The 15249-nt window shown below is 44.0% G+C and overlaps 1 protein-coding gene across 6 annotated transcripts; it reads right to left on the reverse strand.

The window, feature by feature from the left end:
* Positions 1–928: 928 nt before the first annotated feature.
* On the reverse strand, positions 929–15014 carry tmpoa (thymopoietin a). 6 transcript variants are annotated; one of them, XM_049760617.1, is made up of 8 exons: positions 14511–15014; positions 9432–9549; positions 9158–9307; positions 5001–5128; positions 4104–4157; positions 2318–2425; positions 2014–2114; positions 929–1874 (listed from the first exon to the last, which is right to left on the reverse strand). In XM_049760617.1, exons 1-8 carry the CDS (start codon positions 14751–14753, stop codon positions 1478–1480), a joined length of 1299 nt encoding a protein of 432 aa, XP_049616574.1. In that variant the 5' UTR covers positions 14754–15014; the 3' UTR covers positions 929–1477. The 6 variants fall into 6 exon arrangements, with proteins under 6 accessions (XP_049616574.1, XP_049616573.1, XP_049616576.1 ...); XM_049760616.1 differs by having other exon boundaries at positions 2318–2428; XM_049760619.1 differs by lacking the exon at positions 4104–4157 and having other exon boundaries at positions 14511–15013.
* Between the last annotated feature and the right edge of the window lie 235 nt (positions 15015–15249).

The raw sequence follows: 15249 nt of genomic DNA on the forward strand, positions 1-15249 counted from the left end.
AGCGGTAAGGAAAACATTACACCAGCTCGAGGTCTTTTAAAGGGGACGTCAACTCAAACATTTCTTTACAATCTGCTCCCCTACCAGTTTAAACACGATATTCCGATTAATATTACGTTTGTAGAATATAAATTAAGCAGCGAAATTTACCCGTGTTTAACCATCTCAGGAGCGGCCATTTTGCAACTTGACTAAAAATGACATCTAGTTGCTCAGAGAGCAAACAAATTTTAGTTGTAGTTTAGTGCGCGCACAACAAAACAACAACATAACCTTTAAGCTTTGTTCATGTTTATATCTTGTATTTACACAAATAACTTTGTCCAGAGATACCAGCAAAAAGGTTCAGGTTCAAACAATCATTTCATCAACCCATTGCTGTTATGCATGGTATGTGGCATAAACAAGCCTGCTAACGTGATGTATGTAGCAAAACAACAACGTAACTTTTAGGTTTTGTCCATGTTTACATCATGTATTTACACGAATAATTTTGTTCAGAGATACCAGCAAAAAGGTTCAGGTTCAAACCATCATTTCATCAACCCATTGCTGTTATGCATGGTATGTGGCATAAACAAGCCTGCTAACATGACATGTAGCCATGTGACAATCCACTTGCACTCTGAGACTGGTGGTTGGTGAATGGCCAACGATATGAATAAATAAATAAACAATAAGAACATTAAAGATGTGTTCTACTACTCAAGGTCCAAATGACATCAAAAGCTTGTCCTTCTCAAAGATGAGCAGCTAAGTCCTCCAGCCAACAGTATGCCACTGTGTTCAGTGTCAACTCAGTATCAACATGTCACTATGCGTTTATATGCCGAACTTAACATACCAAAAGTGCAAGCCTACATTTTTACATAATTACAAAGTGACCAAACCTTAAAAAATTAGTTTAATGTTACAAAATAAAAAGCACTTTCAACAGTCACAGTTTTATTCTTTATTTGGTAAATTCAATACTGCATGTCAACAACTGGGACACAAATGCATAATTAAGTAGAATGCAGTAAGACATTTATTATAAAGAGAACATTTCAGAAAAACATTTATAAAGCTTAAACTGTGTTTGGATAATAAGCCTACAAAGCTGGCTCATGTACAAAATAAAACCCCAAGGCTACGACTAATAAGACTCGCACTCAAAAGCAAGTGTGAGAAACAATCTCTCAACAAAGTTCAATCACACCATGCATGTTAAGAATAACAAAAAAAGATAAAATACAGTATTAGTGAGTCCACATCTTCTATGGTATTTGGGGTTTTTGTATGTGTCTGGCTTTGTTGTGATCTCAGGGTGGTTCAACATCCAGTGAGAAGGGGGGTGGGGGGGAGGGGAAACAATGTGGACAGTGACCATTTCAGACCACTTATGTTAAAAAAAAAAAAAAAAAAGACTAATGGTGATTCACATAAATTTATAATGTTATGAGTAAACAGTCCTCCCAAACTACCTTCCCTACAAGCTCTATGCTTGGCTGCCGGCGGCTACCTTGGACTCAGCTGCTGAAAAAGGGTTGATGGTATTGGTTTCCATGGCCTGGTAAATAAAGAACAAAAAAGCACCCACAATTGCCAGGAGGAGGACCTTCTTCCACAGAGCTATGCCTGGGCGCACTACCTTAGTAAGACCATTCGAAGGCGCTGCAGACACAAGTACAGATGTGCCTGACAAAGGTTTTGAGGAGTTTGGCAAGCTGTTGACTCTGTTGATAACACGGCTCTCTGTGTAGGAAGAGGAGGTGGTGTTATTGATGGTTTTTGTAGTTTTGGGAGAGAAAAGAAGAGAGTTTTCAACATTCCACAGATCGCTGGGGATCACTGGGCGCCCGGCAGCTCCTCGAATTGGCCGTCTACAAGTCGCCCTAAGAAAAAAAGGAACTGATTTCTGGTTCTTCGCTTGATAATTTGGAGGTATTAAGGCAGGAAAGGCATTCAAATACTATGCTAATATTGACAGCTAGGTAGGATACACATCAAAGTGTTTTGTACTCGACTACTTACGTGATTCCTGTTGGACTACTGACATCATTGGCAAAGAGCTCTTCAAGGATATCTTTCTTGTCCACTTTGGGGGTTTGCTCACTGGCTGCTATCTTCTCCACCTGAACAAACACATTCATTCATTTATGTTTGAATAATGGTGAACAGAGGTCATCAACCTGATGAATATGCTGTGCTTATTTTCCACATTAAAATGCACAAATCACCAGGAAGTGCATGGCTAAGTTAACAAATGACACCCCCCTCGAAACCTTTAATACTCCACTGGGTGACCACCGCAAAAAAACCTGGTCTGACTGCACACCTGTTTCACTACGCCACCGTGCGTCTTCACAGGGCTGCATTTGGCCAGGAAGCTTGTGATTTTCTTCTGTCTGTTATGCTGCGGGTCATCTGGTGACCCAAACACCTCCTGCTGAAAAACTGTGTATGTGATTGTGATGTTTAACCCTGCCGGCTGTCCGACAACTGCCCCGACAGAAACTCAACAATTGTGTGTGAAAAAGCACTGTTACATATATTCACCGTAACCAACCATCTGGCATGCAAGAGTGGCTTCACCGCCCAAATGGACCAGTTTAGCTTTTACGTGTCACGTGTGGAGGAAATATAATACAGTGCGTAAAGCAACAGGGCCACCACAGTTGTCCACATTCAAAAGTACAGTAACCCTGAAATCCCAACTGCCAACCTTGGATTCCAGCCACCAATGGGTGTCCTCATTTCTAATAGGTGAAATATCGCAAACAGGTCTCAAAGTAACAGGGTCAGCTTTTGATTTGTAAATACAAGGGGAGAACGGCCTTGATTGCTTGGTAGCTGGCAGAGGGCTTTGTTCCTCAGGTCGCCGCTGAATTAAGCACAGTGCGATATTAGAGAACGTCAATGGAAGCACACTGGGAAAAGATGGTGTTGAATTCATTCAATTCAATTGTACAAAATAAAATTATCCACATCCAGATACATTTAAGTAGATATAGTGTAGTAGAGCATAGGTGTCACTCTCAAGCCCCCCCCCCCCCATACGGCCCTCTACATCATTTTGTGTGGCCCGCAAAGACAAATTTTGCATCAACTTTGTCTCATTACAAATTGTCTTCACTTTTTAAAAATAGAGATATTGCTTATCATTTTTACTACCATTTATCTTTTTAAACTATTTGAACAGTTTTTACTAATCTCTGATTTAAAAATTAGTTATTCGTCAGTTTGTCGTGTTGCCTATACTGTAAATAATATAAGGCGTTGATAATAATAATAATAATAATAATGGCCCTCCGAGGGAAACTATGACTACAATGCGGCCCGCGACAAAAATTAGTTTGACGCCCTGGAGCATTCAAAATTAATCGATTAATTGACAAGTAATGGATTATCAAATTAATCGACAACTCTTAATAATAGAGTAATGCTTTGAAGCCACTTTTTTTTAAACCTTAGATTTGTCCAAATCATTTAATATCAGCCTCTCAACATTAATTATTCATTAACTTCTGTAGTCATTCATGAACAGATTTTTATTGTGTGTAATGAAAACAAGACACTTGCAAAAATCTGCTTCTACTACAGAAAATAATAACCGCACGAGTAACTGATTCATCTTTAAAAAGTACGGTGAGTATATTAATCACTCATGTGAAACTGTTTGTTATTTATTGTTTTTAATCGCTAAAAAAAATACCAAATAAACAGTAAATGGGAGGGGGTGTTTTTGTAATACACTTTCATGCAAAATAAAATTGTATCCAATTAATTGATGGAATAATCGATTCTAAAAATATTCGATAGTGACAACCCCAGGTAGACTCGACTTAAAAAAAGATGATCTGGATGCAGATTATTTTCTTTCATGCAACCACTTGAGAAGTGCATGGCTTTGAGTAAAATTGAGTAAATCCAATCCAAAAAAAATTCAGAGTAGAAGTAGTCAAATCTAAGTGCAATGCACCCTAAATGCTGGTGTCAAAGTTAAACTGTTTTCCAACATCGGTCCATGTCGTGGCTCAGCGGCCTAAAAGACCAGCATCAACGAAGGCAAAAATGTGAAATATTATGTGATAAAAACAACCAAACAAACAAACAAAGCTGACCTCAAGCAGAGCTGTGTTGAGAAGCATCTCGGTTGCCACTTGTTTATGGTGGAACTAAACGGGTTTCAAAACAGAAGGTGGTGGGGGGAGGGAAAGTTCAGCGTGTGCTTAATGTTCTTTTTCACAACTTAAACCTAAAAGGAAAACTAAATCCAAACTTTGTTATACATACTTTGAATATGTACTGTATGTTATCATCCAAGTATCCTTTACTGCCATCTGTCAGCCAACAGAGTTTGACGATGCACTCTGGTAGCGGAAAACTTTGCTAACACTTTTAGTCAGAGGCTCCAAGTGATTTCACCCAAAACGGCATCATAAAAACATGGCATAAACATATGTTTCATTCAATATTTCAATTTTCGTTTGATTCGAACAGGTTATGTGAGCAGGAAGAGCTGCTTTGCCAAAATCGGTAAACAAAAACAAGAACACGGTCACGCTCCGTTGCTAGAAAGAATAAAATGAGACGAATGTTACGACGATAAAATAAAAGCAGTTCTGCACAATGAAAGGTGGGCAACCCGGAAAAAAGCGCACCGATATCAAAAGCAGACATCGGGGTTAGTGAAAAGTCAGCCATGAAAAGAATCTGCTATGCCGTGGAAACGGCTAATCCACGTCATGTGCTTTGAGTCTGACATGCAGAAAAAAAAAAACAAGCAGCCTCACTTGATACTGGGAGTGACTGCACTGTACTCGAGCATTAACACCCCCCCACGCACACACACTTCCTCTCCAGTGTGAGGTTAAATTCTAATAAAACCCAGCTGTGTCCCATCCCCACCTTGCCCATATCATTGATGGCAAAACACTTCTGGTGACAGGACTTCAACTTTGCCAACGACTTAAGAGCACAAAGAAATAAAAGCAAGGAACTCGTGAGGAGCGACTTACAGTCTTGTGCTCGCTGCTGCGAGTGCGAGTAGTGACTGGCGTCTTCCCTCGGCTCATGACTGGCCTCTCCACCACTGGAACTGGTTCGAGCTCAGCCACTGGCTCAGGCTCCCGTTCTGCTGTAACATCTAAAAACAGCACGCCATGTGAGAGCCAGTCTATTAACCCTTATACTTGAAGCCACATTAATACACCCCTCTTTTTTTTTCTTTTATAATTTATAAAAATGTTATGTCCCCTCCGTGAGTCGTCACCTTATCGTGGTGGAGGGGTTTGCGTGCCCTTATGATCCTAGGAGCCATGTTGTCGGGGGCTTCATGCCCCTGGTAGGGTCATCCATGGCAAACGGGTCCTAGGTGAGGGGCCAGACAAAGCACGGCTCACAGAAGCCCCTTATGACGATTGAAATAAATGGACTTCGTTTTCCCTCGCCCGGACGCGGGTCACCGGGGCCTCCCTCTGGAGCCAGGCCTGGAGGCAGGGCTCGAAGGCGAGCGTCTGGTGGCCGGGCCTTCGCCCATGGGGCCCGGCCGGGCATAGCCCGAAAAGGAAACGTGGGTCCCCCTTCCCATGGGCTCACCACCTGTGGGAGGGGCCAAAGGGGTCGGGTGCAATGTGTGCTGGGCGGCAGCCAAAGGCAGGGACCTTGGCGGTCTGATCCCCGGCTGCAGAAGCTGGCTCTTGGGACATGGAATGTCACCTCTCTGGCTGGAAAGGAGCCCGAGCTGGTGTGCGAGGCAGAAAAATTCCGACTAGATATAGTCGGACTAGCCTCCACGCACAGTTTGGGTTCCGGTACAAGCCCTCTCGAGAGGGGCTGGACTCTCTTCCACTCTGGAGTTGCCCACGGTGAGAGGCGTCGAGCAGGTGTGGGTATACTTATTGCCCCCCGGCTGGGCGCCTGCACATTGGGGTTCACCCCGGTGAACGAGAGGGTAGCCTCCCTCCGCCTTCGGGTGGGGGGACGGGTCCTGACTGTTGTTTGTGTCTATGCACCAAACAGCAGCTCAGAGTACCCACCCTTCTTGGGGTCCCTGGAGGAAGTGCTGGAGAGCGCTCCTTCTGGGGACTCCATCGTTCTACTGGGTGACTTCAATGCTCACGTGGGCAATGACAGTGAGACCTGGAAGGGCGTGATTGGGAGGAACGGCCCCCCCGATCTGAACCCGAGCGGTGTTCTATTGTTGGACTTCTGTGCTCGACATGGATTTTCAATAATGAACACCATGTTCAAGCATAAGGGTGTCCATGTGTGCACTTGGCACCAGGACACCCTAGGCCGCAGTTCGATGATCGACTTTGTAGTCGTGTCATCGGATTTGCCGCCGCATGTTTTGGACACTCGGGTGAAGAGATGGGCGGAGCTGTCAACTGATCACCACCTGGTGGTGGGTTGGCTCCGATGGTGGGGGAAGATGCCGGTCCGACCTGGCAGACCCAAACGCTCTGTGAGGGTCTGCTGGGAACGTCTGGCAGAATCTCCTGTCAGGAAGAGTTTCAACTCCCACCTCCGGCAGAGCTTTTCCCACGTCCCGGGGGAGGCGGGGGACATTGAGTCTGAGTGGACCATGTTCCGCGCCTCCATTGTTGAGGCGGCCGACCGGAGCTGTGGCCGTAAGGTCGTTGGTGCCTGTCGTGGCGGCAATCCCCGAACCCGCTGGTGGACACCGGCGGTAAGGGATGCCGTCAAGCTGAAGAAGGAGTCCTATCGGGCCGTTTTGGCCTGCGGGACTCCGGAGGCAGCTGACAGGTACCGGATGGCCAAGCGGAACGCGGCTTCGGCGGTTGCTGGGGCAAAAACCCGGGCGTGGGAGGAGTTTGGTGAGGCCATGGAGAATGACTTTCGGACGGCTTCGAGGAAATTCTGGTCCACCATCCGGCGTCTCAGGAGGGGGAAGCAGTGCAACGTCAACACTGTTTACAGTGGGGATGGCGTGCTGCTGACCTCGACTCGGGACGTCGTGAGTCGGTGGGGAGAATACTTCGAAGACCTCCTCAATTCCACCTACACGCCTTCCATTGAGGAAGCAGGGCCTGGAGACTCTGAGGCGGATTCTCCAATCTCTGGGGTCGAAGTCACTGAGGTAGTTAAAAAACTCCTCGGTGGCAAGGCCCCGGGGGTGGATGAGATCCGCCCGGTGTTCTTAAAGGCTCTGGATGTTGTGGGGCTGTCATGGCTGACACGCCTCTACAACGTTGCGTGGACATCGGGGACAGTGCCTCTGGATTGGCAGACTGGGGTGGTGGTTCCCCTCTTTAAGAAGGGGGACCGGAGGGTGTGTTCCAATTACAGGGGAATCACACTCCTCAGCCTCCCTGGTAAGGTCTATTCAGGGGTGCTAGAGAGGAGGGTCCGTCGGGAGGTCGAACCTCGGATTCAGGAGGAACAGTGTGGCTTTCGTCCTGGCCGTGGAACAGTGGACCAGCTCTACACCCTCGGCAGGATCCTCGAGAGTGCATGGGAGTTCGCCCAACCAGTCCACATGCGTTTTGTGGACTTGGAGAAGGCGTTCGACCGTGTCCCTCGGGAGGTTCTGTGGAGGGTGCTTCGGGAGTACGGGGTGCCGAGCCAACTGATAAGGGCGGTTCGGTCCCTGTATCACCGATGCCAGAGTCTGGTCCGCATTTCCGGCAGTAAGTCGGATTCGTTCCCAGTGAGGGTTGGACTCCGCCAAGGCTGCCCTTTGTCACCGATTCTGTTCATAATTTTTATGGACAGAATTTCTAGGCGCAGCCGAGGCGTTGAGGGGGTCCGGTTTGGGGACCTCAGCATCGCGTCTCTGCTTTTTGCAGATGACGTGGTGCTGTTGGCTTCTTCAGGCCGTGATCTCCAGCTCTCGCTGGAACGGTTCGCAGCCGAGTGTGAAGCGGTCGGGATGAGGGTCAGCACCTCCAAATCCGAGTCCATGGTCCTCGATCGGAAAAGGGTGGAATGCCCTCTCCGGATCGGGGATGAGATCCTGCCCCAAGTGGAGGAGTTCAAGTATCTTGGAGTCTTGTTCACGAGTGAGGGGAGGATGGAGCGCGAGATCGACAGGCGGATCGGTGCAGCGTCGGCAGTAATGCGGACCCTGTACCGGTCCGTTGTGGTGAAGAGAGAGCTGAGCCAAAAGGCAAAGCTCTCAATTTACCGGTCGATTTACGCTCCTACCCTCACCTATGGTCACGAGCTATGGGTCGTGACCGAAAGAACGAGATCCCGGATACAAGCGGCCGAAATGAGTTTTCTCCGCAGGATGTCCGGGCTCTCCCTTAGCGATAGGGTGAGGAGCTCGGTCATCCGGGAGAGACTCGGAGTAGAGTCGCTACTCCTCCACGTTGAGAGGAGCCAGATGAGGTGGCTCGGGCATCTTATCAGGATGCCTCCTGGACGCCTCCCTGGGGAGGTGTTCCGGGCATGTCCCACCGGTAGGAGACCCCGGGGACGACCCAGGACGCGCTGGAGAGACTATGTCTCTCAGCTGGCCTGGGAACGCCTTGGGATCCCCCGGGATGAGCTGGATGAAGTGGCTGGGGAGAGGGAAGTCTGGGAGTCCCTCCTAAAGCTGCTGCCCCCGCGACCCGATCCCGGATAAGCGGAAGAAGATGGATGGATGGATGGATGAAGTTTATTTACCGTTAGGCTTCATACACAAAACCAGATTTTTTTTGCTGCTTTTCATGACTGAAATTAGTGCAAGAAATTATGGTAAATATAAAGTATTGTGTACTGTATATTGGCATATACATATAGAAGTAAGGCACTTCGGGTTAAAATGTGCGGACTCAATTCTGGGAGCGGAAGAAGATGGATGGATGGAAAAATGTTATGTATAATGTACACGTGTATACAACACACAATGCGATGTATGCTAGTTTTCACAATTTTTTTTGAATGATTGCCCCTCACACAAAAATATACTCTCGAGGTTTTATTACGGCTTGGTTATTGGATGTTTGGAAAAAAAATGCCAAAATCAAAACTAGGTGAAAATAGAAACAAATATCAAAAATTATAATTGACAATTTCAATTAAAATATATAAAATGTTTAATTGAATTTATATATTTATAGCTGCGCATTTTCACATTTATTTTTATTTATTCTTAATTTTAAATTATGGTGGCTCTACAAACAATCGAATCTGTAATAACCAGTGGTCATGTGCAGGGCCTTACCGTCCTCTTTATCGCTATAGAGGTCCGATTCAGAGTTGCCGTTGTGATTAACTTGGATCTCCGTGACCACTATCTTCGTTACTGTCGCCTGTGCAGGGCCGTCATCAAGTAGTTTCTGCAGCTTCTTCTCGTACAGTTTACGCGTTGATGCTGGAACAAAAGTTGGTCAAAGTTGTTAAATATGAACAATTATTATTTGTGTTAACCGCAATACCAAAAAAGTGTCCAGTGTCCGATACGGGTAAAGCAGACTGTTTGCGAAACGTGGACTCACCAACAATTGGGCCGGCATCGACTCCATGTTTGAGCAGCTCATCCCTCAGGTAGTCATCGGTCAGGGTAGTCACGTCCAACTCATTGGGTTGAGTCTTGTCTGTCTTCTTGGGTGCTTTCTGTAAAGAACACGGTAGTTTGATTTAGCATTGCGCAATCTGTTTCCTTGTTGAAGTTATGTTAAGCATTACAGTTTTGTTTGTCCTGCGTAGAAATATCGCTCTGCTTCTCCTTCATCTTGTGTTCATTTGCATAGTATATCTATCTATCTATCTATCTATCTATCTATCTATCTATCTATCTATCTATCTATCTATCTATCTATCTATCTATCTATCTATCTATCTATCTATCTATCTATCTTAAATAAATCATCCATCCATCCATCCATTTTCTAAACCGCTTAGTCCCCACGGGGGTCGCGGGTGTGCTGGAGCCTATCCCAGCCGTCAACTGGCAGTAGGCGGGGGACACCCTGAACCGGTTGCCAGCCAATCGCAGGGCACACAGAGACAAACAACCATTTGCACTCGCACTCACACCCAATTTGGAGTGTTCAATCGGCCTACTGAGCATGTTTTTGGGACGTGGGAGGAAACCGGAGTGCCCGGAGAAAACCCACGCGGGCCCGGGGAGAACATGCAAACTCCACACAGGGTGGGCCGGAGGTGGAATCGAACCCGCACCCTCCTAACTGTGAGGCGGACGTGCTACCCAGTACTCCACCGAGCCGCCTTATACACATAGGGCGGATTTATATATATAAATCAGACTGTTTCTATTTTAATCGTGCTTTTTAGTATTGTCGACCAATCAGTTAAACTTCTGGTAGATAGACATCATTCTCAAAGAAAAACTGGATAAGATAAACTGGACTCTGTAGATTGCCTCGTTAAGACAGCAGCCTCAAGGCCACAGGTTGAAAACTTATGTGCCACCGATCGGAGAAAAAAAAAGATCGTTCAGACTAGAAGTGTGACGAACTAATCGTTTTGGAATTGATTATCCTTTTGATTATTCCATCAATTAAAATGTACCTCTTTGTTTCACAAGTCTTGGAATTTGAGGTGCAATAATTGTTCGGTAACTATTACTAAAGAGATTACGAAATTGAATTATCAAATGTAGATACGCAAGTAAGCAGTGACTTAACTGTTTATTTTTAAGTTGGGTAATCAGTTTTCAATTAAGTTACCTTTCCAAGTAAACCGTGGCCACTGTATAATGCAGTATTGATTATGTTTGGAGGTAAATCGATTAATCAACAACTAATTGATTACTAAATTAGTCAATCGATTAATTGTTTATACATATTTTTGAATTTAAAATTGTCCAAATTCTTGGGATATCCTCATTTCAACCTTTTATATTCCGTCATCCACCTTGTACTGAATCAAAATAAAACACCTGCATTTATTTTGGAAAACAAAGATCAGCATTCTGTCTATTTTCCAACACGTTACATGTCTTGTTTTCATTCAGCAACAAAATAATCCACAATAGATTATTCAATTAATTCTTAGTTGCAGCCCTACTCATTGAGCCTCACTCGCTAATAAATGCGCAGGAATGTTTGCACATTGCGCAGGAATTGAACATGTATACAAAATTGCCGTACTCACATTTCCCACAAATTAGCAGTATGTATGCACGGTTAACAAATGAGGTCATTGTCATTTCTTCCTCAATGCATTTTCATAGCCCAAGGCCCAGTCAGCACATCCTGGTGTGGTTGTGCTCCAATTAGAATGACAACAACCGTAACCAAAACACAATTGGCTTAATGTTCATCAACACACCAAACCACATACTCCGAGTCTCCCGAGTGATGTTTGCAAGCTCTCCGAAATCGTCAGCACATGGTCAAGTCATAACACACCCAATGTGTAAACCAGCTGAAGAATGTCAAGTTTGCACTTCATTTCCTTAAGAATGTTGCCTCGTGTTTCCATCAAACTCTGCTCTACTACCCCTCCTTCTCTGAAGTCACTGCACTGTCCAGACCAGGTTTTAAAAACTTTGCTCCTAAGCCGCTTTGGATGGCTTTCAACCTTACGGTGGAGGCGTATTTCATGTGTTCACGTGGCACGGTCACTAAAGTCGAGCTGTGCATGGTCGACCGCATCGCAAAACGCACGGGCGGCCTAAAATGGCCCTTTTAGTAGAAAAATCTGAAGAATTCCAGAAACTTATGTTCAACTTGTCAGTTAGCACTCCACAATCATAATGAATGTGAGAGGCAAACTCAAGGAGATTGGCTTACAATCTTCACGCATTTACAGGGGCGGACAAGGCTTGATTTGAGCTCGAGGTAAGTGTTTCGTAATTACAACAGTCTGGCTAAGAGCGGGAAAAGAGGAAGGCAGAACTAGCTCGTGTTTCCTCTCCTGAAGAGCACGCCCTATCTTTCAAAGACATGACTAAAACCTGAGGTCATAATTGGACATCAGCCCGCAAACTTTATGGGGGTACGTCTACGCAAACGCCATCAGATTTTCCTCTACAACTCCACATTGCAGCTTGGATGAGGTAACATGGAGCAAATACTGGAAATGTATTTGTAGTGTATGCTTGACTTCTTCATTGCCTTACTAGGTTTTGTTGAGAATTAGAACTGGGTGCTGGGGATGTAACAATTCACTCCAGCCCCGATTTGATTCAATTTTCAGTTTCCGATTTCAATTCAAATTTTAAAAGCTGTTTATTTTTAATTAAACAAAATCAATGACTCATTTTCTAACCAAAAGATGCTTTTATTTTAACATCTGTAGGGCTATCACTATCAAGATATTTTTAGAATGATCTAGATTAATCGCATACAATTTTATTTGCATTGAAGTGCATTAAAAAAATCCAAAATACTGGATATCAACCAATTTTTTTGTGATTAAAAACTTAACAGCAAAGTTATAGCACACAAATAAGATTGATGGCCATTATTTCCCAAACTAAAAGCAGATGGTTGCAATTGTCCTATTTTGATCAAACCCAAAAGATAGATCAGTTTGCTCTCATGAAAGACTATAAAAATCAGAATCATTAGTTTTGGACAAATGGCTCTAAATGATCACTCGACTAATAAAACTCGAGGCGATTACTTGATTCATTTTGACATCTCTAAACAGCCCGCATATTTTAAGCACCTTAAATAAAATTTTGATAAATCGTTACATCTCTACTGGACTTTTTAATGAATCGTTACATCCATGCCAAACTATGGTAAGGTAAAATCTCTACCTTAATGCTTTCAATTGCTGGTCAATGCAGACGCTAACTTGGCTCAAAGAAAATAAACGAGGTCAAGTGCTTATCTGTAGTGAAAAACGGATGAGACCAAACCTGTTTTTCTTGTAGGATGTTGTCAAGGACCATTAAACTCAAGATATGTCTAACATGCAAAATGTCCAAAAAATATTTTGTCAAGTTACCAAATCCCCATTTTGATCATGTTGTGTTTATTAACGCTACCTCCTTCACTAATTCTAGACGCAAAACTTTCCTGTGAAAACTCTTGCTTACATTCTCACATGGTTTGTTGTGATTGAGCTTGCTTACAAGCTATGTGAAAAATTTGAGGAATTAATTTTTGTGCTGAACATTCCTCAGATACCGGCAGCCTATAATCACGCAAACATATGTGCATCCGGTAACACATGATGGATAGCAGAGCAGCAAGAGGCAAATCGCTTAATTATGGAGGAGCACGATAGTCTATGATTAGCTTCAGCCTAAAGCATTTCGTCAATAAAACAAAGCAAAAAAACATGCAAGTGACAAATATCTTTGCGACAATTAACACAACATGAAAAAAAGATGTTAATTGATGTATAATAATTTTGTTTTCTAGCTACTCCCAAGAAAAGACGAATCTCCCATCAATCTCAAGTTTAATAAAAAAAAACATGCGGTTTACTACCTGTACTTGCAGATGTCTTCTAAAAATGTAATGCCGCAAATAGACATAAATCCAAATAAGACTTGTATGACATGCAAGTTCACGTTCACTGTTCAATCATCTTGTCAAGCGACATCTACCATCACATCTGTTCCAAACATGTAAATGTGACAAATACGAACATCGCTATTTACAAATAAAAACACCTGTAAATTAATATTTATAAAAAACAATCTCAAAATTCAAAAGCCCTATAAATGACACAAATGCGAAACAAAATATTTCCACTTCAATGTAAATGTGTTCCCAATGATTTAGGCAAAATGGTAGAACACCCAAATGTGATTTCTGGATAGTAATTTGAGTTTACAAATGTCTGCTCCATTGGCTTTAGAAGTTGTGAGCTCCCGTCTTCCAGTTGGGAAAAATGCGGGTGGGATGATTACAGAGGAATGTTGACAATTTCACCCAACACAAAACCACAAATGGACTCCATTTTCAAACAATCCCAAATAGCTTACAGCTGTTTTACATTGGCTCATAATTTATTGTGCAAACGGGTCACGCACTGTAAAACTAACTAAAGCCATTTAAGAATTCTTATTTGAAACCATGGCAGAGAAATGAATTGTTAATAAAAATCAATATTTGGGCCTGCCTCAATGTTAATTCTTATAAGTTCTGAGCCTGACTCAGAACGACAACTTCCATGGACAATTAGCTGTAGCATGCATGTGGCATGTAACCATGGAAATTGTCTGTTGTACTCTATATTAAACTCACTTTTGGCAAAATTATGTGTCTGGGTTGGGTGGGTCGCCGTCTTTCCCGTGTGTTCTCTGCGCCCATGCCCACTGATATAAACTCGACAACCTTTAGCAGTGAAGTAACATGTTTAAAACTCTGGGGGACGCTCACATACGCCACTAGAGAAGGGCCACGACAGCTGACATGAAATTTAAGCCCAACAAATGGGCCATTCAGGGCAAAGTGACTTTTCATAGCAAAAAAACAGATGATCCAAATCTCTATCTTCTTGTTAGGAGGTACAAAAGTCAAAAACGCATTCACACCATATGGTGGTAGAATATGTGCCTTTATATTTGAATTAAACAAAGGAGCATTTAAAAGACGATAAGAACAGCAGAAACGATTTTACAACTACTTCCCCCCCTAAGTACTCACTTTGCCGGAGGAACGGCTTCTGCGCGATACCACAGGCGGGGGCAGCTCCTCGTCACTCGAGAAGGCGTCCAAAGTCGCGGCGGCGACATGCTTTTTGTTCTGCGCGGTCAAATTCTCCAGATAAAGCTGAACGTAGACATCTTTATTGTGGTTACCAGTCGGGAGCTCCACGTTGTGAGCCATTAACTCGCTTTTAAGCTTGTCCTTGGTGAGCTGCGACGGGTCGTCCATGTATCCCGGCATGTCGGCGTGCGAAGACAACGGGGAAAAGGTTGCGGCAGCAAACGGAGTGAAGTGGCTAGCTTACTTCGAGGGTGGTGGACCAAATTAGAGAGGCTAACTGGCGCCTCTTACTGGAACTATTCCGCAAAGCAGGTTCTTCGCTGTTAAAATGTGCACAACTGCGTCACGCGGTAATAAAAGTTATGGATTCCTCCTCTTTAGGAAGTTACGTTTCAGAAAGCTGCGCTGGTTTAAAGTGGAAAGAAGCTCTTCCCACTTTGGAAAACGACCCAGAAAGGGCGTGATCTTCCTCTGTGATTGGCTTATAGTTGGTCACATGGGTCTTGAATGTGGTTTGTTATTGGTCAGTGGCAATGATTGAAAACGAAGCAATCCTGTAGAGGTCTCCAACCCCAAGGCCGCGAACCGGTACCAGGCCGCATAAGAAAGTATAAATAACTTGCATTATTTTCGTTTTATTTATCTAACTGTGAACGACCTTTTATTTTAAAAAATG

The sequence above is a fragment of the Syngnathus scovelli genome, chromosome 22 (genome assembly GCF_024217435.2).
Source record: "Syngnathus scovelli strain Florida chromosome 22, RoL_Ssco_1.2, whole genome shotgun sequence".
Lineage (NCBI taxonomy): Eukaryota > Metazoa > Chordata > Actinopteri > Syngnathiformes > Syngnathidae > Syngnathus > Syngnathus scovelli.